Source organism: Pseudophryne corroboree, chromosome 2 (assembly GCF_028390025.1).
Source record: "Pseudophryne corroboree isolate aPseCor3 chromosome 2, aPseCor3.hap2, whole genome shotgun sequence".
Lineage (NCBI taxonomy): Eukaryota > Metazoa > Chordata > Amphibia > Anura > Myobatrachidae > Pseudophryne > Pseudophryne corroboree.
The window spans coordinates 743,682,173-743,708,208 of NC_086445.1; the positions used below are offsets into that span (position 1 = coordinate 743,682,173).

A 26,036-nucleotide genomic window follows, 5' to 3' on the forward strand; every position below is an offset into this window, starting at 1 on the left:
CAGTTGTCAAATTTTTATAAAATCTTCTTCCCCTCTACAAACTCATCTGTCAGCAACCTCTATTCTGTTTCTCTACAGTTTCCTCTTCATCTTTTGCGTTCACACAGGGTGGTACAATACATGGACCCAAGTACAGTTCAAACTCCACATGCCTAGGTCCTTCAGAGTTCTGCACAAACCCATTATATCTCAACAGCACAATGACACCAGTATTACTGCAGTGTGCCTTGTCATGCACAAAGGATGGAGAATGGGAATACTGGTGAAGGGAAATTTTGTATACACACTGATATGCCTGTTGGTGAATGGCAAACCTGACATTTTCTTTTTCATTTTCTTCTTCTTTCTCTCCTCTAGAGATGTTTCTTTTTTTTTTTTTTTGAGTTATGCTCATGATACTCTACATTGCAAACACACAATGACTTCGTACAGTTAACACCCTTTAGGAATTATTGTTATGTATTGGTGTGCACTGATGTTTTCTCAAACTGGGTAGAGGCATTTCCTTCCGCCACGGATGCTGCTGTGTTTACCGCAAAGAAAAATTGTGCATAAATTTGTGTGTAGATAATGGTACCCCTTGAAGTAGGAGCAAAGCTTGAAATTGTACTATTGTGATCATAGATACTGCCACTAGTATTATGTAGCTTTGGAACCACTCCCAGATCTTCACTCAACGTATCACCCTCTTCAAAATTTGTTTTTGTTTTGGTATTTGTGTCTTTTTGGGTTGTTTTTGGAAGACAACTTCATGTCATGATTGATCCGCACAATGATCAGAAATACACCAATGAGGTGACAGTACAGTACCTTGTTGAGATGAGCCAGCATTTGAGAACTTGACAAAAGAACTTTAAACTGTTGATTGCTGGTATGCCAAATACTAACTGTCTTGAGTGTGAACCAAGAGACTGTGTGATTGTTCTTACGCTCAGGTTGCCTAATAGACAGGTGGGAAGGACCATACCAAGTTTTGTTGACAGCACTAAAGGTCGCCGAAAGAGAGATTTGGGTCCACTCTTCCCACTGCAAGAAAGTCGCTGACCTGGAGAGAACTCGTGACAAAGTAGTTTATTGCTCACATTCATCGAGTTAGTGAACTGTGTGTTCGAAGTGAACTGTGTGTTCCAAGTGAACTGTGTGTTCAAAGAGCAAGGTGGAGAGCAAAGTGAACTGTGTGTTCCAAGTGAACTGTGTGTCCAAAGAGCAAGGCAAAGAGAACCTCGTATCACCAGAGACTCTGTTCCATGAAGACTGAGAGGCGGCACTGTTGAACACTACCTGAGCGTACTAAAGGATTGCAGAAAGACCAGTCATTGTAATTAATTTGTTATGAACAAGAGCTGTTTTGCTGTTTTCTTCTATTTCTCTTTTCTCTCTTTCCCGCTGACAAACATTTTCTTTCAGGATATTCTATTTTTGCGAGGTTTTTTTATGAGGAGTCGAGTATGGGACTGGAACTGGTTTCTGGAGGAAGGAGTGATTTCCTTATAGGATCCCAGGATTAGACGATCAGTTTGTTAAAATCAGAGAAAAATCAAAGGTCTAGTAGTTATTGAGTTCAGAGGTAATCAGGAACAATCAGACAATGGCTATTCACACATTGCAGATAAAGAGCTCATTAATAAATGTGGAAGAAAGGTTTATGAGTGGCTCTCCCCGAACTCCGAAGGTTTATGTTATTTAGGAAGGACACTACTTATAACCCTTGTTCAATGATTAAACAGACCTAGCATAGGTTCCAGAAATGGAAACAATGTTCAGAAAATGATAGGAATATGTAGATCATGAAAATTTTATATGTCACTGTCACGATTTGTTTGTGTCTTCTTCATCTACCCAGCAGAACCTCAATCGAATCCAAACATCAGTGTACAAAGACGTAGGTACATGTATGTGTGAAATGTTCGTCAGAAATCAGACATTATAGGCCAAAGCACTGTCCCAGCATACTCTATAGGATGAATGTTGTCCCACACCCAACCAGTGGTCCCGTGACCGCCGAGTGCATATAGAGGATGTCTCGTCCTCCTCCCTGTCTTCCCCAAATATAGTCAAGTGTCTGATTTGTGAAATGCATACATACTTGTGTCTAGGTCACCGATTATTGTATGAAATATTTTTTTCTTATGGTAATAATTGATGGCAGTTATTGTTTACTGCCAAAGGGTGGACTGTCGAAGTCAAAAATATTACATAAAAAGAACATACAAACTACACACATATAAGTCGCTATACTTGCAAATACGCGCAGCGAGTACAGCAATATATGGTAACACACGCATTTACACGGACATGCCACAGAGATGGATTCAATACTTATTTTTATGTAGTACATAATTATAATAATATCAAGCGCCAGACATCGTGATGATTTAAAATTATCTAATGAAGTAATGTCATGTATGTGTATTATTTGAACGAAACCAGATGGACCGGTCATGTTTACTATTGAAGCAACCAGATTGATGTGTAGATTCATTTGATGCTTGTTGTGAAGTTGTGGGACATTGCAGCGGATAATTATGATTACATGTATGAAAGCTAAAAATCACTCTTATTAGGACAGTGGACAGGAAACTCAGGCCAGCCCTTTGGATGTCTTCAAGGCTGAATCTGATTAGCATATACAAAGGGACTGGTGACTCATCGTGAATCCCTCCCCCAGAAACTAGATAACACATTGCTGACCACACAGGAAGTTAGTGGCTTTTTGGTCTCAGAGGATGATGGACTTGCTGCCAGTTCAGTTCCTGTATTTATTTACAGAGAGAGAAAGACATAAGATGCATTGGAGGGAATGGTAATTGTATCGCTGGCCTGTAACTGTATGTAACTGTATGTTTTAACTGCTTACTGTGTGAGTGTAACCATGTAATTATAGGTATACTATACATTGTAATATATATTGAATCCATATCCTTTTAATAACAAATACATACATCAATGAGCTTTGGAACTCAGATAATGTGTGGGTGTATTGTTTTCTCTTATGGGATGCAGTGTTTTGCGATGTATGGCGCACATTCATGGGGTATGGTAATAAGAGGTGCAGGCATTTACAATATATATTAGAGCGGGCATTTTAAATATTTGTGAGATATCAATTTGGCATTCTTAATATATATAAACACACACACACACACACACACACACTAGTTTTACAGACCCAGCATATACTGGGTCACCTCAGTCCCCACCCCCGTGATTGGCTCCACCCAGTTCTGGAAACCCCCCCATGCAAATCCTGCATTTGCCACTGTGACTCATTGGCTATTTGCTTGCATGTGATGCTATACCAGCATATTGGCAACCTCCTAGTGTGTAGTGCTATGGTGGCATAGTGATTCGCTGCAGGCCTTTGCGGTTACATGGCATGTTGGCTACTAAGAGGCATGTTAGTTTGTTCTATGGGAGTATTAGCTATAGTATATATGTGAGGCTGTATGAAGGCATACTGCATGACAAATGAGTCATATTGTTTGCTGTGCTATATTTAAAATAAGTATTTCCTGTTCGTACTAATTTTTATGCTGCCATAAATATACCTTGTTATCACAAACCATGCATTTGATGTACTGTATATTATTGGCTACCACATTTCCCCTAAGGGGCATATGCTGGAAAAGAGTGGAGAAGTGAACCAGTGGAGAAGTTGCCCATGGCAACCAATCAGCATTGAAGTAACATTTATTATTGCATACTATAAAATTATACAGAGCAGCTGATTGGTTGTCATAGGCAACTTCTCCACTGGCTAACTTCTCCACTCTTTCACTGCTTAGTACATATCCCCCTTAATCTCTGGTTGCTCAGTGTACGCTCAGGTCCTCTCAAGGCTTCCCTTTAGGTGGCAGGACTCAGGAGACACAGATGCACTGTGCCGTTTCATTCCCACCACCACCGCCATTGGAGGGAGACTGGTGGAGGCAGGCTGTAAAGGCAGTGGCACACAGCAGAGTATATTCTACTAGATGCTGTGGCTGAGCAAGGTGGGTGGGTGGAGACAGAACGTTTTCCACCTCCAACTGCAACTTAATACTTAATTTAGCCTAATTCTGACTCTAACGGTATATGTTGACATTGGGCCTAATTCAAGGTTGAACCCAAATATATTAGCAAAAGCAAATTTGCAAAGTAAACGCAAATCTGCACACAAAAAAACCACGCCCACAGTGCAAACTAACAAAAAATAAAACCAAATACACAAAAAAGGAGTCACCCTGATTGATGCACTTAACAACATAAGCTAAACAAAGGAATAAACCTAAAATTCAGAATGAATGTACCTGTGTCCTGGGCGGTGCATACGCATATCTGCAGAAAAAGTCAATGCAGATTCTGGGCAGGTATGGAGCCACCCAAAATCTGCATTGACTCTTTCTGTACTATTTGCTTGGCTATCTGCAGATTTGCTTATGCACCACCCAGGACCCAGGTACATTCATAACTAGACATTTTAATGCTGTGTGCAAGAAACAGCATCGCCCCTACCCCCTCCCGATATGTAAAAAAGGGCCAGTAGGCGCTTACGTGCGTGTCAAAAATATAGGGGCGTGGCTTCATTGGGAAAATAATACCAATTCATATTATGCTGCACAGTAATCTCCATTATTCAAATTATGCCACTTTTACACACATTACACCAGGTAGAGCCCCTGTCACACATTAGGTCAGGCAGAGCCCCTTTTTACACATTACGGCAGGCAGACCTCCCTTTTATACATTACGGCAGGCTTCCGCAGCAGCAACTCTCTGAGATGGGGGAGGGGAGAGTGAGGCAACGATGTGTACACAGGAGAATGCCAGCACCCAGCCGCAGCGCCGTTGACCATGTACTACTGTATAGCAGCTACAGTATTGGATTGTGAGGTGCGCTCCCACCACAGTAGTATAGATATATGGATGTATGTGGTGCTGCCTAGGGACTTTAACCTTCCAACTATCATAAACAGAACATATAGACAAGTATTGTCCCTATAAAGGTGCAAATTCAGTTCTTCAATACTGTAGCTAATTCTGGCCCAGGTCAAAAGACTCAGGATAAACTGCATATACATCTTCCATAACAAAGGAAGGGGAGTTGTATATGCACACTTCCTACAGTAAATACTATGGATCGGTGAGAAGGGGCCCCTCCATTCCTTTATCCTGTACTCTACAGCACTGTCAGTTCCGGTTTGTATAGTGGCTGTGAGTAAAGCCGGATTTAGACCTCATGGGGCCCTAGGCAAGATACCGGTTTGGGGCCCCCCTCCCCAAACAATCTCAAACAATCTATAGCAACATATTTTCATTCCTGATTCATGCCCTTATATTTGTCATTTTTTCTCCTTAAAGTAATGCCCCTTACACATTACGGCTCACACTGTAATGCCCCTTACACATTATGCCACACACAGTGATGCCCTTACACATTACGCCACACACAGTGATGCCCCTTACACATTATTCTACACACAGTGATGCCCCTTACACAACACCACACACAGTGATGCCCATTACACATTACTCCACACACAGTGATGCCCCTTACACATTACGCCACACACAGTGATGCTCTTACACATTACGCCACACACAGCGATGCCCCTTACACATTATTCTACACACAGTGATGCAACTTACACATTATGCCGCACACAGTGATGCCCCTTACACATTACGCCACACACAGTGATGCCCATTACACATTACGCCATACACAGTAATGTCGCTTACACATTACGCCACACACAGTGATGCCCTTACACATTGCGCCACACACAGTGATGCCCCTTACACATTACGCCACACACAGTGATGCCCCTTACACTTTACGCCCTACACTGTAATGGCCCTACACATTACACCACACACAGTGATGCCCTTACAGATTACGCCACACACAGTGATGCCCCTTACACATTACGCCACACACAGTGATGCCCCTTACACATTACAGCGCACACAGTAATGCCCTTGGGCCCTTACACATTACGCCACACACACCGATGTCCCTTATACATTATGACACACACAGCGATGCCCCTTACACATTACGCCACAGTAATGCCCCTTACACATTACACCACACACAGCGATGCACCTTATACATTACGCCACACACAGTGATGCCCCTTACAAATTATGACACACACAGTGATGCCCCTTGCACATTACGCAATACACAGTAATGCCCCTTACACATTATACCAAAGGAGAATGGTACTAGACTCTCCTATTTTGGGCCACTCGTGTCTGTAGCCAGATTAAACCTAAAATGTAGTGGACATAATTACATAAAACGTAACTTTTATTAGTGGTCATCATATACAATTTGGAGTGGTTAGACACCTTATCACTAAAGGGTGAAATATAGACAAACATAATATACACACATGTAACACAACATAATTAGAAGTGTACAGGTTCATGCATTTTCCATTGGGCCTCAGCCCAAATCATAAACATATGCAAAATTTATGGTTGTCAGAGAGACAAGCAAGGCCTTATGGCATGTTTCAGGGTTCTGCTGTCCCGTATGTGCTACTGCATTGGATACGGGGTGAGAGACCCCTACTTATGCCAGCCAATGGAAAATAAAGATAATGCCAGGGTATCTGTGGTGTGTCACTTCGTTTCTACTTTTGGCTGATGGCACTAGGTCAGCGCAGCCAATGAGAGAACTACTCGCACTCCAAAACCCTGGTATTGAAAAAGAGGAAGATCATAGAGGATTATTAATTGCACAGAATTATCATATAATGGTACTACACCTTACAAAGACATTTAAAGCATGTTCCACAAATAACCAATGTAATTCCTCTTAGCTGTGGCTATAAAGGTATGCCTGTGACTTATATTACATATGCAGCATATTCAACAGCCAGTGGCAAAAAGCCCAATGGCAAAGACAACCATGAAAAATTATCAAAGGGATTTTTTATACATGACCTGTACCACGGGCGACCCGCTGTGCGCAGTCAGCGGGAAGCCTGTTAAGCTCCTTCCTTAACGAATTTTTCGCCGTCAGGCGGCTTGCTCACAAGGGGAACAGCTGTTATTTGTGGAACTGAGGTTTGGGAAGGTGCATTTAATCTTTGAGTTAATACCTATAGTAATGTCAAAGGACACTGCTGATACTCTTTCTGACTATGATAGGAACTGATAACAATGTTGCAGCATTTGCTTTAATGAGTGAAAGTATCTTTTTCTTGGACACAATATTTTTCTAGCAACAATTTTGTTTCTCTTCCTGTTCACTGTTTTAGCACTACCAACAATGTCACAGAAAACATGCCTTAAATGTCTTTGTAAGGTGTAGTACCATTATATGATAATTCTGTGCTATTAATACTCCTCTATGATCTTCCTCTTTTTCAATACCAGGGTTTTGGAGTGCGAGTAGTTCTCTCATTGGCTCCGCTGACCTAGTGCCATCAGCCAAAAGTAGAAACGAAGTGACACACCACAGATACCCTGGCATTATCTTTATTTTCCATTGGCTGGCATCAGTAGGGGTCTCTCACCCCGTATCCAATGTGGTAGCACACACAGGGCAGCAGAACCCTGAAACATGCCATAAGGCCTTGCCTGTCTCTCTGACAACCATACATTTTGCATATGTTTATGATTTGGGCTGAGGCCCAGTGGAAAATGCATGAACCTGTACACTTTTAATTATGTTGTGTTGTGTTACATGTGTGTATATTTTGTTTGTCTATATTTCGCCTTTTAGTGATAAGGAGTCTGACCACTCCAAATTTTATATGATGACCACTAATAAAAGTTAAGTTTTATGTAATTTTGTCCACTACATTTTGGGTTTAATCTGGCTACAGACACGAGTGCCTCAAAATAGGAGAGTCTAGTACCATTCTCCTTTGGTATTCTTTTTTTGTATCAGTATTGCTACTCTCAGGGAGCACCAACAACCTTTCCAGAAGTTTAGCATTAAAGCTGCATGTCTGGGTCGGAATTGGGCTGTAAAGTATGCTTTGATATTATTTGGATGTACCTAGAGATCTGTGAGATCAGTACACCCCCCTTTTTTTCCCTTACACATTATGTCTTACACCGCAATGTCCTTTACACATTGGCCGGGAGCTCCCGCATCTTCTGGACAGAAAGACACGGCTGAGAGATCCGCCGGTCCACAGTTCACCCCAGCTTAGTGATCCCCCGCAGACTTCTCCCCCGCCATGGGCGACCATCATGCTCCTGTCACTGCAGAAGCCCGTGACCACACAAATCTCCTCTGCAGCTAGCAGTCTGGCGATCCCCCGATCCTCTCCTGCCGCTGGGGTTGGAGAGATAGAAGAGGGCAGGGGCTGGAGAGACACTGGGGGGCTCGGAGACACTGTAGGTTGGGCAGACAGAAGGGAGCTGTAACTGGAGAGACATTAATGGGGATAGAGAGACACTAGGAAGCTGGAGACAAAAGGAAGCTGGAGCTTGAGAGACACAAGGAGACTGGGGCTGGGTAGACACTGGGGGACTGGAGAGATACAAGAAGACTGGAGATGTTGAGACACAAGGATCCTGGAGCTGGGGAAACACCTGAAGGGCTAGAGAGACACCTGGAGGGTCAGAGAGATAGAAGGGGGCTAGAGAGACACACACACAAGAAGGCTAGAGCTAGAGAGACCTTGAGGTAGGGTGAGACTGGAGAGGTCCAAGGAGGTGAGGCTGGAGAGACACAAAGGGGCTGGAGCTGCAGAGACATGGGGGGATGAGGATGAAGAGAGCTGGGGGAAGTGGCTGGAGATTAGCTGGTTGAACCTGTGTTATATGATGATGACACTGGTTATATTGCTATTTAAACAGGTGTCTTCTGGACCATGTGACCTATGTGAATAGTGACTACAGACTAAAGTTGTCATCTGCCCAGGGAGGATCAGTTTCTTCAGAAATTTCCCATTGCAGAGAAACCATCATACTATACAGTAGGTAAGAAAGACTCTCAAGCCAACTGGCCTGTACATGCCAGGGATGGAACATATTTTACTTAGGATAAATCAGACATACATTAGAGGGCAAACAAGACTAAAGTACAAAGCATTTCCAGAGAATATCTAAAGCTGGTTACTGGTTTGAAATTTTTGTAGGCGTATTAGACTAAAGTCGCAGATGTAACTGCAGCAACAGGCACAAGAAAGGCCAAAACTACCTCAGAATCAGGCCCTATTAGGAATTCTGCCCCCCTCCACAGACCCACCGTCATTAGCGCAGCTTCCCGTTCTAGTTTTCCAGCCCAATCTGCCCCTGAAAATGCGAGTGGTAATTAATGTTGATATCATTTCAATAAAATGTGGTTATTATGCAGTACATGTACAGATTGTACATGGGTCTTAAGTTAGGTACACACTTATACTGTCATACTTCAGATGCGATTCTTCTTTCAATTATACGTATGATCAGAAGTCCCGATCCACGATTTGACTCGTGTGTACACACCTTCACAATCTCACGATCCACATCTGTCAAACCCTTCTGCTGAAAATATTGGGCCTACTGTAATTCAGACCTGATCATAGCAGCAAATTTGTTAGCAGGGGGACAAAACCATGTGCAAGGCAGGGGTGGGGTGGGGGGGGGGGGGGCAGATATAACGTGCAGAGAGAGAGTTACATTTGGGTGGGTTATTGTTTCTCTGCAGGGTAAATACTGGTTGCTTTATTTTTACACTGCAATTTAGATTTCAGTTTGAACACCCCCCACCCGAATCTAACTCTCTCTGCACATGTTATATCTAGTGATGAGCGGGTTCGGTTCCTCGGAATCCGAACCCCCCCGAACTTCACCCATTTTACACGGTTCCGAGGCGGACTCGAGGCTTCCTGCCTTGCTCGGTTAACCCGAGTGCGCCCGAACATCATCATCCCGCTGTCGGATTTTCGCGAGATTCGTATTCTATATAAGGAGCCGCGCGTCGCCGCCATTTTCACTCGTGCATTGGAGATGATAGGGAAAGGACGTGTGCAGCGTTCTCTCAGTTGTGTTCAGTGTGCTGCAAATATCTGTGCTCAGTGTGCTGCAAATATCTGTGCTCAGTGTGCTTGCAAATATCTGTGCTCAGTGTGCTGAAAATATCTACGTTCTCTGCCTGAAAAACGCTCCATATCTGTGCTGCATTGTAGTATATAGTAGGAGGACAGTGCAGCATTTTGGTGACCAGTGACCACCAGTAATATATTAGTACGGTACAGTAGTCCACTGCTCTACCTACCTCTGTGTCGTCAAGTATACTATCCATCCATACCTGTGGTGCATTTAAGTTTTGCGCAGTATATATAGTAGGAGGACAGTGCATAATTTTGCTGACCACCAGTATATAATATATAGCAGTACGGTACAGTAGTCCACTGCTCTACCTAACTCTGTGTCATCAAGTATACTATCCATCCATACCTGTGGTGCATTTTAGTTGTTGTGCGCAATATATATAGTAGGAGGACAGTGCATAATTTTGCTGACCACCAGTATATAATATATAGCAGTACGGTACAGTAGTCCACTGCTCTACCTACCTCTGTGTCGTCAAGTATACTATCCATCCATACCTGTGGTGCATTTTAGTTGTTGTGCGCAGTATATAGAGTAGGAGGACAGTGCAGAATTTTGCTGACCACCAGTATATAATATATAGCAGTACAGTACAGTAGTCCACTGCTCTACCTACCTCTGTGTCGTCAAGTATACTATCCATCCATACCTGTGGTGCATTTTAGCTGTTGTGTGCAGTATATATAGTAGGAGGACAGTGCATAATTTTGCTGACCACCAGTATATAATATATAGCAGTACGGTACAGTAGTCCACTGCTCTACCTACCTCTGTGTCGTCATGTATACTATCCATCCATACCTGTGGTGCATTTTAGCTGTTGTGTGCAGTATATATAGTAGGACAGTGCATAATTTTGCTGACCACCAGTATATAATATATAGCAGTATGGTACAGTAGGCCATTGCTATTGATATATTACTGGCATATAATTCCACACATTAAAAAATGGAGAACAAAAATGTGGAGGGTAAAATAGGGAAAGATCAAGATCCATTTCCACCTCGTGCTGAAGCTGCTGCCACTAGTCATGGCTGAGACGATGAAATGCCATCAACGTCGTCTGCCAAGGCCGATGCCCAATGTCATAGTAGAGAGCATGTAAAATCCAAAAAACAAAAGTTCAGTAAAATGACCCAAAAATCTAAATTAAAAGCGTCTGAGGAGAAGTGTAAACTTGCCAATATGCCATTTACGACACGGAGTGGCAAGGAACGGCTGAGACCCTGGCCTATGTTCATCGCTAGTGGTTCAGATTCACATGAGGATGGAAGCACTCATCCTCTCGCTAGAAAAATGAAAAGACTTAAGCTGGCAAAAGCACAGCAAAGAACTGTGCGTTCTTCTAAATCACAAATCCCCAAGGAGAGTCCAATTGTGTCGGTTGCGATGCCTGACCTTCCCAACACTGGACGGGAAGAGGTGGTGCCTTCCACCATTTGCACGCCCCCTGCAAGTGCTGGAAGGAGCACCCGCAGTCCAGTTCCTGATTGTCAAATTGAAGATGTCACTGTTGAAGTACACCAGGATGAGGATATGGGTGTTGCTGGCGCTGAGGAGGAAATTGACAAGGAGGATTCTGATGGTGAGGTGGCTTGTTTAAGTCAGACACCCGGGGAGACACCTGTTGTCCGTGGGACGAATATGGCCATTGACATGCCTGGTCAAATTACAAAAAAAAAATCACCTCTTCGGTGTGGAATTATTTCAACAGAAATGCGGACAACTGGTGTCAAGCTGTGTGTTGCCTTTGTCAAGCTGTAATAAGTAGGGGTAAGGACGTTAACCACCTAGGAACATCCTCCCTTATACGTCACCTGGAGCGCATTCATCAGAAGTCATTGACAAGTTCTAAAACTTTGGGTGACAGCGGAAGCAGTCCACTGCCAACTAAATCCCTTCCTCTTGTAACCAAGCTCCTGCAAACCACACCACCAACTCCCTCAGTGTCAGTTTCCTCCTTAGACAGGAAAGCCAACAGTCCTGCAGGCCATGTCACTGTCAAGTCTGACGAGTCCTCTCCTGTCTGGGATTCCTCCGATGCATCCTTGAGTGTAACGCCTACTGCTGCTGGCACTGCTGTTGTTGCTGCTGGGAGTCGATCGTCATCCCAGAGGGGAAGTCGGAAGACCACTTGTACTACTTCCAGTAAGCAATTGACTGTCCAACAGTCCTTTGCGAGGAAGATGAAATATCACAGCAGTCATCCTGCTGCAAAGCGGATAACTCAGGCCTTGGCAGCCTGGACAGTGTTAAACGTGTTTCCGGTATCCACCGTTAATTCACAGGAAACCAGAGATTTGCTTGAGGTACTGTGTCCCCGGTGCCAAATACCATCTAGGTTCCATTTCTCTAGGCAGGCGATACCGAGAATGTACACAGACCTCAGACAAAGAGTCACCAGTGTCCTAAAAAATACAGTTGTACCCAATGTCCACTTAACCACGGACATGTGGACAAGTGGAGCAGGGCAGACTAAGGACTATATGACTGTGACAGCCCACTGGGTAGATGTATTGCCTCCCGCAGCAAGAACAGCAGAGGAGGCACCAGTAGCAGCATCTCGCAAACGCCAACTCATTCCTAGACAGGCTACGCTTTTGTATCACTGCTTTCTATAAGAGGCATACAGCTGACAACCTCTTACGGAAACTGAGGAACATCATCGCAGAATGGCTTACCCCAATTGGACTCTCCTGGGGATTTGTGACATTGGACAACGCCACCAATATTGTGCGTGTATTACATGTGGGAAAATTCCAGCACGTCCCATGTTTTGCACATACATTGAATTTGGTGGTGCAGAATTATTTAAAAAACGACAGGGGCGTGCAAGAGATGCTGTCGGTGGCCCGAAGAATTGCGGGCCACTTTCGGCATTCAGCCACCGCGTGCCGAAGACTGGAGCACCAGCAAACACTCCTGAACCTGCCCTGCCATCATCTGAAGCAAGAGGTGGTAACGAGGTGGAATTCAACCATCTATATGCTTCAGAGGATGGAGGAGCAGCAAAAGGCCATTCAAGCCTATACAGCTACCTACGATATAGGCAAAGGAGGGGGAATGCACCTGACTCAAGCGCAGTGGAGAATGATTTCAACGTTGTGCAAGGTTCTGCAACCCTTTGAACTTGCCACACGTGAAGTCAGTTCAGACACTGCCAGCCTGCGTCAGGTCATTCCCCTCATCAGGCTTTTGCAGAAGAAGCTGGAGAGATTGAAGGAGGAGCTAAAACAGAGCGATTCCGCTAGGCATGTGGGACTTGTGGATGGAGCCCTTAATTCGCTTAACCAGGATTCATGGGGTGGTCAATCTGTTGAAATCAGAGCACTACATTTTGGCCACCGTGCTCAATCCTAGATTTAAAACCTACGTTCGATCTCTCTTTCCGGCAGAAACAAGTCTGCAGAGGTTCAAAGACCTGCTGGTGAGAAAATTGTCAAGTCAAGCGGAACGTGACCCGTCAACAGCTCTTCCTTCACATTCTCCTGCAACTGGGGCTGCGAGGAAAAGGCTAAGAATTCCGAGCCCACCCGCTGGCGGTGATGCAGGGCAGTCTGGAGCGAGTGCTGACATCTGGTCCGGACTGAAGGACCTGCCAACGATTACTGACATGTCGTCTACTGTCACTGCATATGATTCTGTCACCATTGAAAGAATGGTGGAGGATTATATGAGTGACCGTATCCAAGTAGGTACGTATACTGGCAGGAAAAAGAGGCAATTTGGATGCCCTTGCACAAACTGGCTTTATTTTACCTAAGTTGCCCCCCCTCCAGTGTGTACTCCGAAAGAGTGTTTAGTGCAGCCGCTCACCTTGTCAGCAATCGGCGTACGAGGTTACTTCCAGAAAATGTGGAGAAGATGATGTTCATCAAAATGAATTATAATCAATTCCTCCGTGGAGACATTCACCAGCAATTGCCTCCAGAAAGTACACAGGGACCTGAGATGGTGGATTCCAGTGGGGACGAATTAATAATCTGTGAGGAGGGGGATGTACACAGTGAAGGGGGTGAGGAATTGGACGATGAGGAGGAGGTGGACATCTTGCCTCTGTAGAGCCAGTTTGTGCAAGGAGAGATTGATTGCTTCTTTTTTGGTGGGGGCCCAAACCAACCAGTCATTTCAGTCACAGTCGTGTGGCAGACCCTGTCGCTGAAATGATGGGTTTGTTAAAGTGTGCATGTCCTGTTTATACAACATAAGGGTGGGGGGAGGGCCCAAGTACAATTCCATCTTGCACCTCTTTTTTTCTTTAATTTATCTTTGCATAATGTGCTGTTTGGGGACTATTTTTTTAAGTGCCATCCTGTCTGACACTGCAGTGCCACTCCTAGATGGCCAGTTGTTTGTGTCGGCCACTTGGGTCGCTTAGCTTAACCATCCAGCGACCTTGGTGCACCTCTTTTTTTCTTTGCATCATGTGCTGTTTGGGGACTATTTTTTAAATCTGCCATCCTGTCTGACACTGCAGTGCCACTCCTAGATGGGCCAGGTGTTTGTGTCGGCCACTTGGGTCGCTTAGCTTAGTCACACAGCGACCTTGGTGCACCTCTTTTTTTCTTTGCATCATGTGCTGTTTGGGGACTATTTTTTGAAGTGCCATCCTGTCTGACACTGCAGTGCCACTCCTAGATGGGCCAGGTGTTTGTGTCGGCCACTTGGGTCGCTTAGCTTAGTCATCCAGCGACCTCGGTGCAAATTTTAGGACTAAAAATAATATTGTGAGGTGTGAGGTGTTCAGAATAGACTGGAAATGAGTGGAAATTATGGTTATTGAGGTTAATAATACTATGGGATCAAAATGACCCCCAAATTCTATGATTTAAGCTGTTTTTGAGGGTTTTTTGTAAAAAAACACCCAAATCCAAAACACACCCGAATCCGACAAAAAATTTTCAGGGAGGTTTTGCCAAAACGCGTCCGAATCCAAAACACGGCCGCGGAACCGAATCCAAAACCAAAACACAAAACCCGAAAAATGTCCGGTGCACATCTCTAGTTATATCTGTCCCCCCTGCAGTGCACATGGTTTTGCCCAACTGCTAACAAATTTGCTGCTACGATCAGGTCTGAATTAGGCCCATTGTGATCACCTACACACTGCCTGAGGAGCATCGACAGGACGGTTGAAAGTATGTACACACTTCTAGTTTTATCCAGTATTGTACCATCTCATGTGATAAACATTAGGAAGACCAGAAAGTCTGATCTTCAGATGTGATCAGTTTTTTTCAGATAAAACATGATTGTAGATGTGTATCACTCTTCAGCTATCTCATGAATGGGTCGGGAATTATTAGAACTGTCTTACGACTGTACAAATGTGTACCCAGCTTTATTCCAACAGAGGCCATTTTGTAGAATGCATTATTTTCTTAGCTCTTACACACTACAGAATGATGCCACCAGTTGTGTGATCTGACCTGATTAGAACTCATTTCAAACAAGCAAATGCAAAATAGTTGCCTTTAAAAATCACCTACCAACAAAATGTGTTCTTATCCATGCTTGGCTACAGGCGGCTTAATTAGTACCTCCGTGTGAACACAAAACCCCCCTCCCGGCCAAGCGGGTCCCGTTCAGCGGGACCCGCTTGGCCGCTATGTGTGGCCATAGCCTTAGGGTGACTTGAGGACCAAGTTTGTTAACTTCTGGTCTTCTGTATGAGTTATATAATTAATGAGAACTTTTATTGTTTTGGGAGAGATGTACTAAGCCTTTGAGAGTGAATAAGTGAAGAGAGATAAAGTACCAGCCAATCAGCTCCTGTCATTTTACTGGCTATGGCCCAAATTTATCAAGCCTTGGAGAGTGGTAAATAATAGCACGGTGATAAAGTACAAACCAACCAGCTCCTGTTATTTTCAAACACAGCCTGTAGCATGGCAGATTGGTTGGTACTTTATCACTGTGCTATTTATAACTCTCTAAGGTTTGATAAATGGGGGTCAATGCTTTGAAAATGGCAGGAGCAAATTGGTTGGTAGTTTATCTCTCTCCTCTTTATCATTCTCCAAAGCTTAGTACATCTGGACCCTGGTTTTACCAAGTTTTAAGCATTCCTGATATATTTATTTACTTACTTTCATATTTACCTATAAGAATACATTACAAATAAATACCAGGTGTATCATGGTGTGAAGACACTGGAACAACCCAACTAAATGTTTTTAAATAAATATCCTAAAAATTGGAAAATGGCCTTGGGTGGCAAGTGAAGGACAGGAGTATCACACTTACATGGAAGGATGTCTTTATAACGGTTCTTCTTAATATTCTCAGCCCGCTCAGCTGCCTTTGTGGTATAGTTTCTATCTGTTTTATACTTTGCAGATTGTCTTTTCAAATTCTGTTGTAAGGAAGAAATCTGGTTATTATGCTGTTACATCGATAAAGATTAAAGGAGTCTTTTTACTAAGCCTTGGAGAGCGGTAAAGTGGATAATTTACCAATTAATCTGCTCCTAACGATAATTTTTCAAAACCAGCCTGTGACATGCCAGTTAGGAGCTGATTGGCTGGGACTTTATCTCTCTCCACTTTATCTCTCTAGAAGGCTTCGTAAATAGACCCTTTAGTAGTTTAATCTAATAGGGCCAGCTGCAGAGTTGAATGTACGCCCATTTGCAGATCCTAAATTATGTGATTTAGCAAATCGCATTCTCTGATATATGGGGCTGCTGCAACGGTGCACTGATGATGGTGATGATACTAGAGATGAGCGGGTTCGGTTTCTTTGAATCCGAACCCGCACGAACTTCACTTTTTTTTTCACGGGTCCGAGCGACTCGGATCTTCCCGCCTTGCTCGGTTAACCCGAGCGCGCCCGAACGTCATCATGACGCTGTCGGATTCTCGCGAGACTCGGATTCTATATAAGGAGCCGCGCGTCGCCGCCATTTTCACACGTGCATTGAGATTGATAGGGAGAGGACGTGGCTGGCGTCCTCTCCATTTAGATTAGATTTAGAAGAGAGAGAGAGAGAGAGATTGCTGTGATACTGTAGATTAGAAGAGAGTGCAGACAGAGTTTAGTGACTGACGACCACAGTGACCAGTGACCACCAGAGACAGTGCAGTTGTTTGTTTTATTTAATATATCCGTTCTCTGCCTGAAAAAAACGATACACAGTCACACAGTGACTCAGTCTGTGTGCACTGCTCAGCCCAGTGTGCTGCACATCAATGTATTGTATATAAAGCTTATAATTGTGGGGGAGACTGGGGAGCACTGCAGGTTGTTATAGCAGGAGCCAGGAGTACATGATAAATAATATTATATTAAAATTAAACAGTGCACACTTTTGCTGCAGGAGTGCCACTGCCAGTGTGACTAGTGGTGACCAGTGCCTGACCACCAGTATATTAGTAGTATTGTATACTATCTCTTTATCAACCAGTCTATATTAGCAGCAGACACAGTACAGTGCGGTAGTTCACGGCTGTGGCTACCTCTGTGTCGGCACTCGGCAGGCAGTCCGTCCATCCATAATTGTATTATAATATATACCACCTAACCGTGGTTTTTTTTTCATTCTTTATACCGTCGTCATACTAGTTGTTACGAGTATACTACTATCTCTTTATCAACCAGTGTACAGTGCGGTAGTTCACGGCTGTGGCTACCTCTGTGTCGGCACTCGGCAGGCAGTCCGTCCAACCATAATTGTATTATATACCACCTAACCGTGGTTTTTTTTTCATTCTTTATACCGTCGTCATACTAGTTGTTACGAGTATACTACTATCTCTTTATCAACCAGTGTACAGTGCGGTAGTTCACGGCTGTGGCTACCTCTGTGTCGGCACTCGGCAGGCAGTCCGTCCAACCATAATTGTATTATAATATATACCACCTAACCGTGGTTTTTTTTTCATTCTTTATACCGTCGTCATACTAGTTGTTACGAGTATACTACTATCTCTTTATCAACCAGTGTACAGTGCGGTAGTTCACGGCTGTGGCTACCTCTGTGTCGGCACTCGGCAGGCAGTCCGTCCAACCATAATTGTATTATAATATATACCACCTAACCGTGGTTTTTTTTTCATTCTTTATACCGTCGTCATACTAGTTGTTACGAGTATACTACTATCTCTTTATCAACCAGTGTACAGTGCGGTAGTTCACGGCTGTGGCTACCTCTGTGTCGGCACTCGGCAGGCAGTCCGTCCATCCATAATTGTATTATATACCACCTAACCGTGGTTTTTTTATACCACCTAACCGTGGCAGTCCGTCCATAATTGTATACTAGTATCCAATCCATCCATCTCCATTGTTTACCTGAGGTGCCTTTTAGTTCTGCCTATAAAATATGGAGAACAAAAAAGTTGAGGTTCCAAAATTAGGGAAAGATCAAGATCCACTTCCACCTCGTGCTGAAGCTGCTGCCACTAGTCATGGCCGAGACGATGAAATGCCAGCAACGTCGTCTGCCAAGGCCGATGCCCAATGACATAGTACAGAGCATGTCAAATCCAAAACACCAAATATCAGTAAAAAGCCTCTTTTTTTCTTTGCGTCATGTGCTGTTTGGGGAGGGTTTTTTGGAAGGGACATCCTGCGTGACACTGCAGTGCCACTCCTAGATGGGCCCGGTGTTTGTGTCGGCCACTAGGGTCGCTAATCTTACTCACACAGCTACCTCATTGCGCCTCTTTTTTTCTTTGCGTCATGTGCTGTTTGGGGAGGGTTTTTTGGAAGGGACATCCTGCGTGACACTGCAGTGCCACTCCTAGATGTGCCCGGTGTTTGTGTCGGCCACTAGGGTCGCTAATCTTACTCACACAGCTACCTCATTGCGCCTCTTTTTTTCTTTGCGTCATGTGCTGTTTGGGGAGGGTTTTTTGGAAGGGACATCCTGCGTGACACTGCAGTGCCACTCCTAGATGTGCCCAGTGTTTGTGTCGGCCACTAGGGTCGCTAATCTTACTCACACAGTCAGCTACCTCATTGCGCCTCTTTTTTTCTTTGCGTCATGTGCTGTTTGGGGAGGGTTTTTTGGAAGGGCCATCCTGCGTGACACTGCAGTGCCACTCCTAGATGGGCCCGGTGTTTGTGTCGGCCACTAGGGTCGCTAATCTTACTCACACAGCTACCTCATTGCGCCTCTTTTTTTCTTTGCGTCATGTGCTGTTTGGGGAGGGTTTTTTGGAAGGGACATCCTGCGTGACACTGCAGTGCCACTCCTAGATGGGCCCGGTGTTTGTGTCGGCCACTAGGGTCGCTTATCTTACTCACACAGCGACCTCGGTGCAAATTTTAGGACTAAAAATAATATTGTGAGGTGTGAGGTATTCAGAAGACACTGAAAATGAGTGTAAATTATGGTTTTTGAGGTTAATAATACTTTGGGATCAAAATGACCCCCAAATTCTATGATTTAAGCTGTTTTTTAGTGTTTTTGGAAAAAAACACCCGAATCCAAAACACACCCGAATCCGACAAAAATAATTCGGTGAGGTTTTGCCAAAACGCGTTCGAACCCAAAACACGGCCGCGGAACCGAACCCAAAACCAAAACACAAAACCCGAAAAATTTCAGGCGCTCATCTCTAGATGATACCAAACCCAACAAAGGTGGTCTGCTTGCAAATATGTGCACAGCTCTGCGTATGGGCCATATATGCATTCAGTTATGTGCATACAATATAATATCATATACGGCCGACTTGCAATCAACTCTGCATCAGTTCATTGTATAATAAAAAAAATTGTTTAATTGTATTATTGTATCATAAAAATATATATATATTAGTGTACTTTTTTCATGCACATAGTCTGAGTTGAAGTGTCAGAAGGCTGGAATGTATGTGACTTTTGTATTGACTGTCTGTAAATAAATCCAAAAATAATAAATCTAGACCAGTGGTTCCCACACTTTTTTGAATCATGGCGCCCTAGAATATCAGAATTTGTTTCACGGCACCCCTAGGCCGATAGTTTCTTATTGGAAATATAGAAAGAATAATTAAATGAAGTAAACTGTGTATATGTCATCCTTAGGTTCAATTGTGTGGTGAGGGACAAGATTTGCTTCTGTTTGTCCACATATTTTATGATTGGCAGACACCAGCACTTGTCTTGCATATTACATTAACCTTAAATGATTTTAATTGGACTTAGACCACCAATACAAGGCACCCCTTCAGTGCCCCAAGGCACCCCAGGGTGCCATGGCAAGCAGCTTGAGAACCACTAGACAAAACTAATGCATAACAGAAAGAAACAGTGGTGTTGCCTGCTGAGGTTTTGCCCCTTGGCAGGTAAAGGCTTTTAAGAGCACACTCACACATAGCAGAGAACACTGTACCACATACTTGCCTACTTTTGAAAAACCATTTCAGGGAGATTGTGAAAATAATGCCTATCAGCGCTGACGAGTACTGCTACATCTGGAAAAAAGACTTACATCCAAATGTAAATGAGCCCAAAAGTTAGTAAGATCTACTTGTTGAAAAAAAGACACTGATATTTTTTGGGTTTGTTCATGTATTGTGTTTTACAAGAGGTTCCATATACTGTAAGTGGCCACGAGAAACCTTATTTAAAAAGCATGTAGCCATAGGGATCATTGTGCTTTATAACCAATGCAAGGAAATGGCACTGATGAATGTATGGACCTCTGATTTCTTATTTTATCCCCAAGAATGTTGTAGCTACATAATGGGGGTCAGGTGCAATTAGGGAGATTGCTGATCTGTTCAGGGAGTCAGGGAGATTGCTACTATTTCATGGAGTCTCCTGCAGAATGCGGGAGGGTAGGCAACTATGCTGTACCAATTTGTGAAACACTCACTTAAGGGTCTGTTCATGAAGCAGTGAAAAAAGAGGAGACGTGAGCTAATGGAGAGGTTGCCTATGGCAATCAATCAGTGTTGAGATAACGTTTATGATGTGCATTCAATAAAATTATACGTAGTAGCTGATTGGTTGTCATGGGCAACTTCCCCCACTGGCTCACTTCTCCGCACTTTTTTCACTGGTTCATGAAGAGACCCCACTAGTCCACTAACACTGCTAGTGAACCCCTAGCCGCCAAGGTAAGTGTCAAATAAACGGAAAGAGAAAGTTATGTGAATCATTATTGATGCTAGAAGAAGAGATTTTCTAATCTGTTAACTAATCTATTTTCTAATCTGCTATTCCCTAGACCCATAAAAGAATATTAAGATTCCTTCCATTGGAAAAGGCATTGGTAATCCAGTCGATGGTGTGGCATGTTCTGAAGCCAGCACGGATATTGTGCATCTGTGCATTCGACTTCTGGGAAGATGGTCATCTTTTACGAGGATCTGGATCTGCTGGACAAATGGTCCGGATCACATCTTTACATGCATCAGAGGATACGCCTGTCACCAAGAGCCAGGATTTCTCTTCTGTGCTGGCTTCAGACTTCTCACCTGACCGAGGGTCAAAGCTTCGGGATTCAAAATTGGATTCTGCTAACCACAGACGCAAGCCTCAGAGGTTGGGGAGCGGTCACCCAGGGGGAACAATTCCAAGGACAATGGTCAAGTCAGGAAGCCATTCTTCCAATCAACAATCTGGAACTAACGGCCATATACAACACCCTTCTACAGGCATAACATCTTCTTCAAGATCAAGCCATTCAGGTTCAGTCGGACAATGTGATGGCAGTAATGTACATAAACCGACAGGGCAGAACGAAGAGCAGAGCAGAAATGTCAGCGGTAACAAAAATTCTCCTCTGGGCAGAAAGACACGCAGTGGCACTGTTGGCAATCTTCATTCTGGGAGTAGCAATTGGGAAGCGGACTTCCTCAGCAGACACGACCTCCACCCAGGAGGGTGGGGCCTTCACCCGCAGGTGTTCGAGTCCTTAACATGTCGGTGGGGAATTCCACAAATAGACACGATGGCCTCACGTCTCAACAAGAAGCTAAAGCAGTATTGTTCCAGGTCAAGGGACCCGCAAGCATTGGCGGTGGATGCTCTGGTGACTCCATGGGTCTACCAGAGGGTTTACGTGTTTCCACCTCTTCCACTGATCCAAAGAATTCTCAAATGAATAAAAAGGGAAAGGGTTCAAGCAATTCTCATTGCTCCGGATTGGCCAAGAAGGGGCTGGTACGCGGATCTACTGGAGATGCCCCTAGAGGACCCGTGGCCTCTACCTCTTCGAGAGGATCTTCTGCAACAGGGGCCGTTCGTCTATCAAGACTTACCACGGCTACGTTTGACGGCATGGAAGTTGAGTGTCAAACTAGCCCGGAAAGGCATTCTGGACAAGGTTATTCCAACCCTGATCCAAGCCAGGAAAGGGGTAACGTCTAAACATTACCACCGTATTTGGAAAAAATATGCCTCGTGGTGTGAAAACAGGAAATTTCCTGCAGTGGAATTTCAGCTGGGACGTTTTCTCTTTTTTATACAATCGGGTGTGGATGCGGGCCTACGTTTGGGTTCCTTGAGGGTCCAGATTTCGGCCTCATCTGTTTTCTTCCAGAAACAATTGGCTTCCCTCCCTCAAGTTCAGACGTTCTTAAAGGGGGTTCTGCACATCCAACCGCCCTTTGTGCCTCCCACTGCACCTTGGGATCTTAACGTGGTGTTGCAGTTCCTACAATCGGAATGGTTTGAGCCTTTACAGGAGGTTGACGTAAAGTTTCTTACGTGGAAGACTGTTACACTGTTGGCCTTAGCTTCTGCAAGGCGTGTGTCAGAACTGGGGGCGTTGTCTCACAAAAGCCCCTATTTGATTTTTCATGAAGATAGAGCTGAACTCAGAACTTGTCAGCAATTTCTTCCTAAGGTGGTGTCTGCATTTCATATCAACCAACCTATTGTGGTTCCGGTGCTTACTGACACCTCTGCTACCTCAAAGTCCTTGGATGTTGTGAAGGCTTTGAAGATCTATGTGAAGCGGACAGCTCATCACAGGAAATCTGACTCGCTGTTTGTTCTCTATGATCCCAAGAAAATTGAGTGCCCTGCTTCAAAGCAGTCTAGTGCTCACTGGATCAGGCTTACTATCCAACATGCTTATTCATCGGTAGGATTGCTAGTTCCTGAAGTACAGGCCCACTCTACTAGGTCGGTGGGTTCTTCCTGGGCGGCTGCCCGGGGTGTCTCGGCTTTACAGCTCTGCCGAGCAGCTACTTGGTCAGGTTCGAACATGTTTGCTAAGTTCTACAAGTTTGATACTTTGGCCTCTGAGGACCTTCAGTTTGGTCAACCAGTTCTGCAGGAACCTCAGCACTCTCCCACCCGGTTTGGGAGCTTTGGTACATCCCCATGGTACTAATGTGGACCCCAGTATTCTCTAGAACGTAAGCGAAAATAGGATTTTAATTACCTACCGGTAAATCCTTTTCTCGTAGTCCGTAGAGGATACTGGGCGGCCGCCCAGTGCTTAGTTTTTCCTGCACTGTTACTTTGTTAAGTAATGTTGTTGGTTCAGCTGTTGCTGTTTCTGTTCATGTTTGGTTAGCATGGCTTTCCTCTTGTTTGTGTGTGCTGCTTCGAATCTCACCACTGTTCTGTTACATCCTTCCTCAGGATATGTCCATCTCCTCGGGCACAGTTTCTAGACTGAGTCTGGTAGGAGGGGCATAGAGGGAGAAGCCAGTGCACACTATTGAATTCTTAAAGTGCCCAAGGCTCCTAGTGGACCCGTCTATACCCCATGGTACTAATGTGGACCCCAGCATCCTTTACGGACTATGAGAAAAGGATTTACTGGTAGGTAATTAAAATCCTATTTTTGAAGAGGATCCCCAAGGAATTACAGTGCCATGAAATTCATGTGTCTTTCAAATAACATTTTCCATTTCCATCTACTCATATAAAACAAATGAAAGTTGAAATGTAAACATGAAAAAGATAATGTACCATTTAATGATCAACTTACATTAACAGAACAGAAGTGATTCAATTATATTTGTGGAAATTGTTTTTATACCTTTATGCTTAAACTAAGTACACTGTTTTATTCACAGTGATGTGAGTAGTTGGGGGAGAGTAGCGTAACTAGATCTTTCTGAATCCCAAATAAAATGTATGAGGGGTGGACAACTCTTCTTTCCTCTATGAATTCAGAGTATCATATTTGATTGACACAGGGCATCACGTGAAAGAACCATGGGGCACAAATTACGTAGGTCTTCAAGAGCCAAAGTCCTACCAATTCTCATGCAGCAAGTGGAGAGTCATCTATTACATGATCTAACCATGGTGTCATGTTACACCTAACTGCCAAAGATGACATGTATATAGTAATCTGACCAAGGCTTCTGTAATCTTCACTAGGGAAGTCACTATCAACAAGGTGTTCTTCTCAGAAAACCCCGTTTGCTGTTGGATCGCCAGCATGACAGATCTTGGGAGTTTCCAAAGATTACTACTTCAATATTTTTAAACATAACTTCTCAGAATCAGCTTGTTCATGAACTATGACTGTAGTTATGAAATACTAAACTATTGTGTTAAAAGCCCATTTTAACACAGAGGTTCGGGACTGGTTACTGATTTGGGGTTATCCGAAGTATTTTCTTTCTAAAACTGACAGTTTATTGTATTTTTTACACCTAGTCAGTGGCGGCTCTAGAGGTGGGGCTGCAGCACAGTTCAAAGTTCAAATAGGGGAGCCACACCAACTGCCAGTGAGCCAGTGTGGGATGACAGTTGGTGGCAGTTGGTGTGACTCCACTATTTGGACTTTGGACTGCGCTGCAGCCCCACCTCTGGAGCCGCCACTGCACCTAGCGATGCCTGCATATCATGCTAATTGTCTTTATAACTGGCATCAGCGTAGCCTGAAATCTGTAGAGTGTGTACAGTGTTACCGTCTATTCAGAAGATATTTTAGACAGATGAGGGTTGAAAATTGCAAGTTAGTTATAAGTTGTGTACACACGTATCGCCACTCTGATAGCGACATCCTAACGTAAGTGAAATCGAAAGTAAAACCTCAAATGAAGTGTGATTGTTCAAGTGACTGTGTACCCAGCGTTACAGTAACAGTCTTGGTGGGATAAGTATACTCTGATTCATTAAGTTTCCACCAAAACACAATGTTACACACAGCCCTGCATTTGGCTGGTTTCATGGGACCACTCTCTCACTGGCAGAGCTATACTCAGGGGAAGTCTCTCCTCTCTCTCATTACTCTAGTCTCTTACTGCTCTTTATCTTTTTACCTCTGCTGCCATCTCTTCCTGCTTCTGGGACTACTCTCTCTGTCTCTCCTGTCTAACACCAACACTTACTTCCTCACCTCATCCACCACCTGCTTACAGCTGCCACATACCCTAACCACATGACACCGCTCATGTGACCTCCTCCTGATTTCTTGAGCAGCTGCAGACACTACTGGGAACTGTGGTCCATGCGCTGCCTGTGTAACGGAATACACATACACTGTAGTGCAACACTCAGTGTAGGACATTGTCTCTCGAATAATGGGGTATCAGGACACTAGATCTGTATTTTCAATCTACTGTATTTGTGCCTGTCCTTTCTCCCTCTTCTATAATAACAAATACCTTAGAATGATGCACAATAAAATCAAGGAATGCAGCTATAATTATATATAAAAGTGTTCATCCAAAACACTCAGTGAAAACGGTAATAACTAAGTATATGCCATAGAGAAGCACTTTCCAAGATAACACGTTTTACATAGAATAGAATATACCCAAGTGATATGGTTGCCAAAATAGTGTTCTTTGCACCAAGAAAAAATTAAATTGGGGTTAATCACTCTAGAGAAGTCCACTGATATCCAGCAGAGGGTAAACTCTCAACATAGAGAGGCAAATTTCTTTTAGAAACAAACATAGAGGATATTCACTTTCCTCCTTTATCTTTCTTAGTATATCTTAAATAACATTTGTTATTTCCACTTCCCTTCTGAATTACCACCATGGGCAGGAAGCACACATAAAACTAGAGATGAGCGGGTTAGCTTCTCAGAGAGCCGAACCTCCCCGAACATAGGGGATCCGAGCCGATTCGAG

At 43.9% G+C, this 26,036-nt stretch overlaps 1 protein-coding gene across 3 annotated transcripts in view; it reads right to left on the bottom strand.

Moving 5' to 3' along the window:
* PTPN22 (protein tyrosine phosphatase non-receptor type 22) overlaps window positions 1-26,036 on the bottom strand; it is a 386,022-nt gene that overhangs the window by 224,220 nt on the left and 135,766 nt on the right. The window contains exons 1-2 of one of the 3 annotated variants that reach the window (XM_063955410.1): window positions 25,218-25,307; window positions 16,294-16,402 (exon numbers count right to left, since the gene is read on the bottom strand). The exons of 1 other annotated variant lie outside the window; for it this stretch is intronic. In XM_063955410.1, the coding sequence (XP_063811480.1) occupies window positions 16,294-16,402; window positions 25,218-25,229 (121 nt within the window). In that variant the 5' untranslated portion in view covers window positions 25,230-25,307. Of the gene's footprint in view, window positions 1-16,293; window positions 16,403-25,217; window positions 25,308-26,036 lie in introns of those variants that run through there. One more of the 3 variants, XM_063955409.1, reaches the window with a different exon arrangement.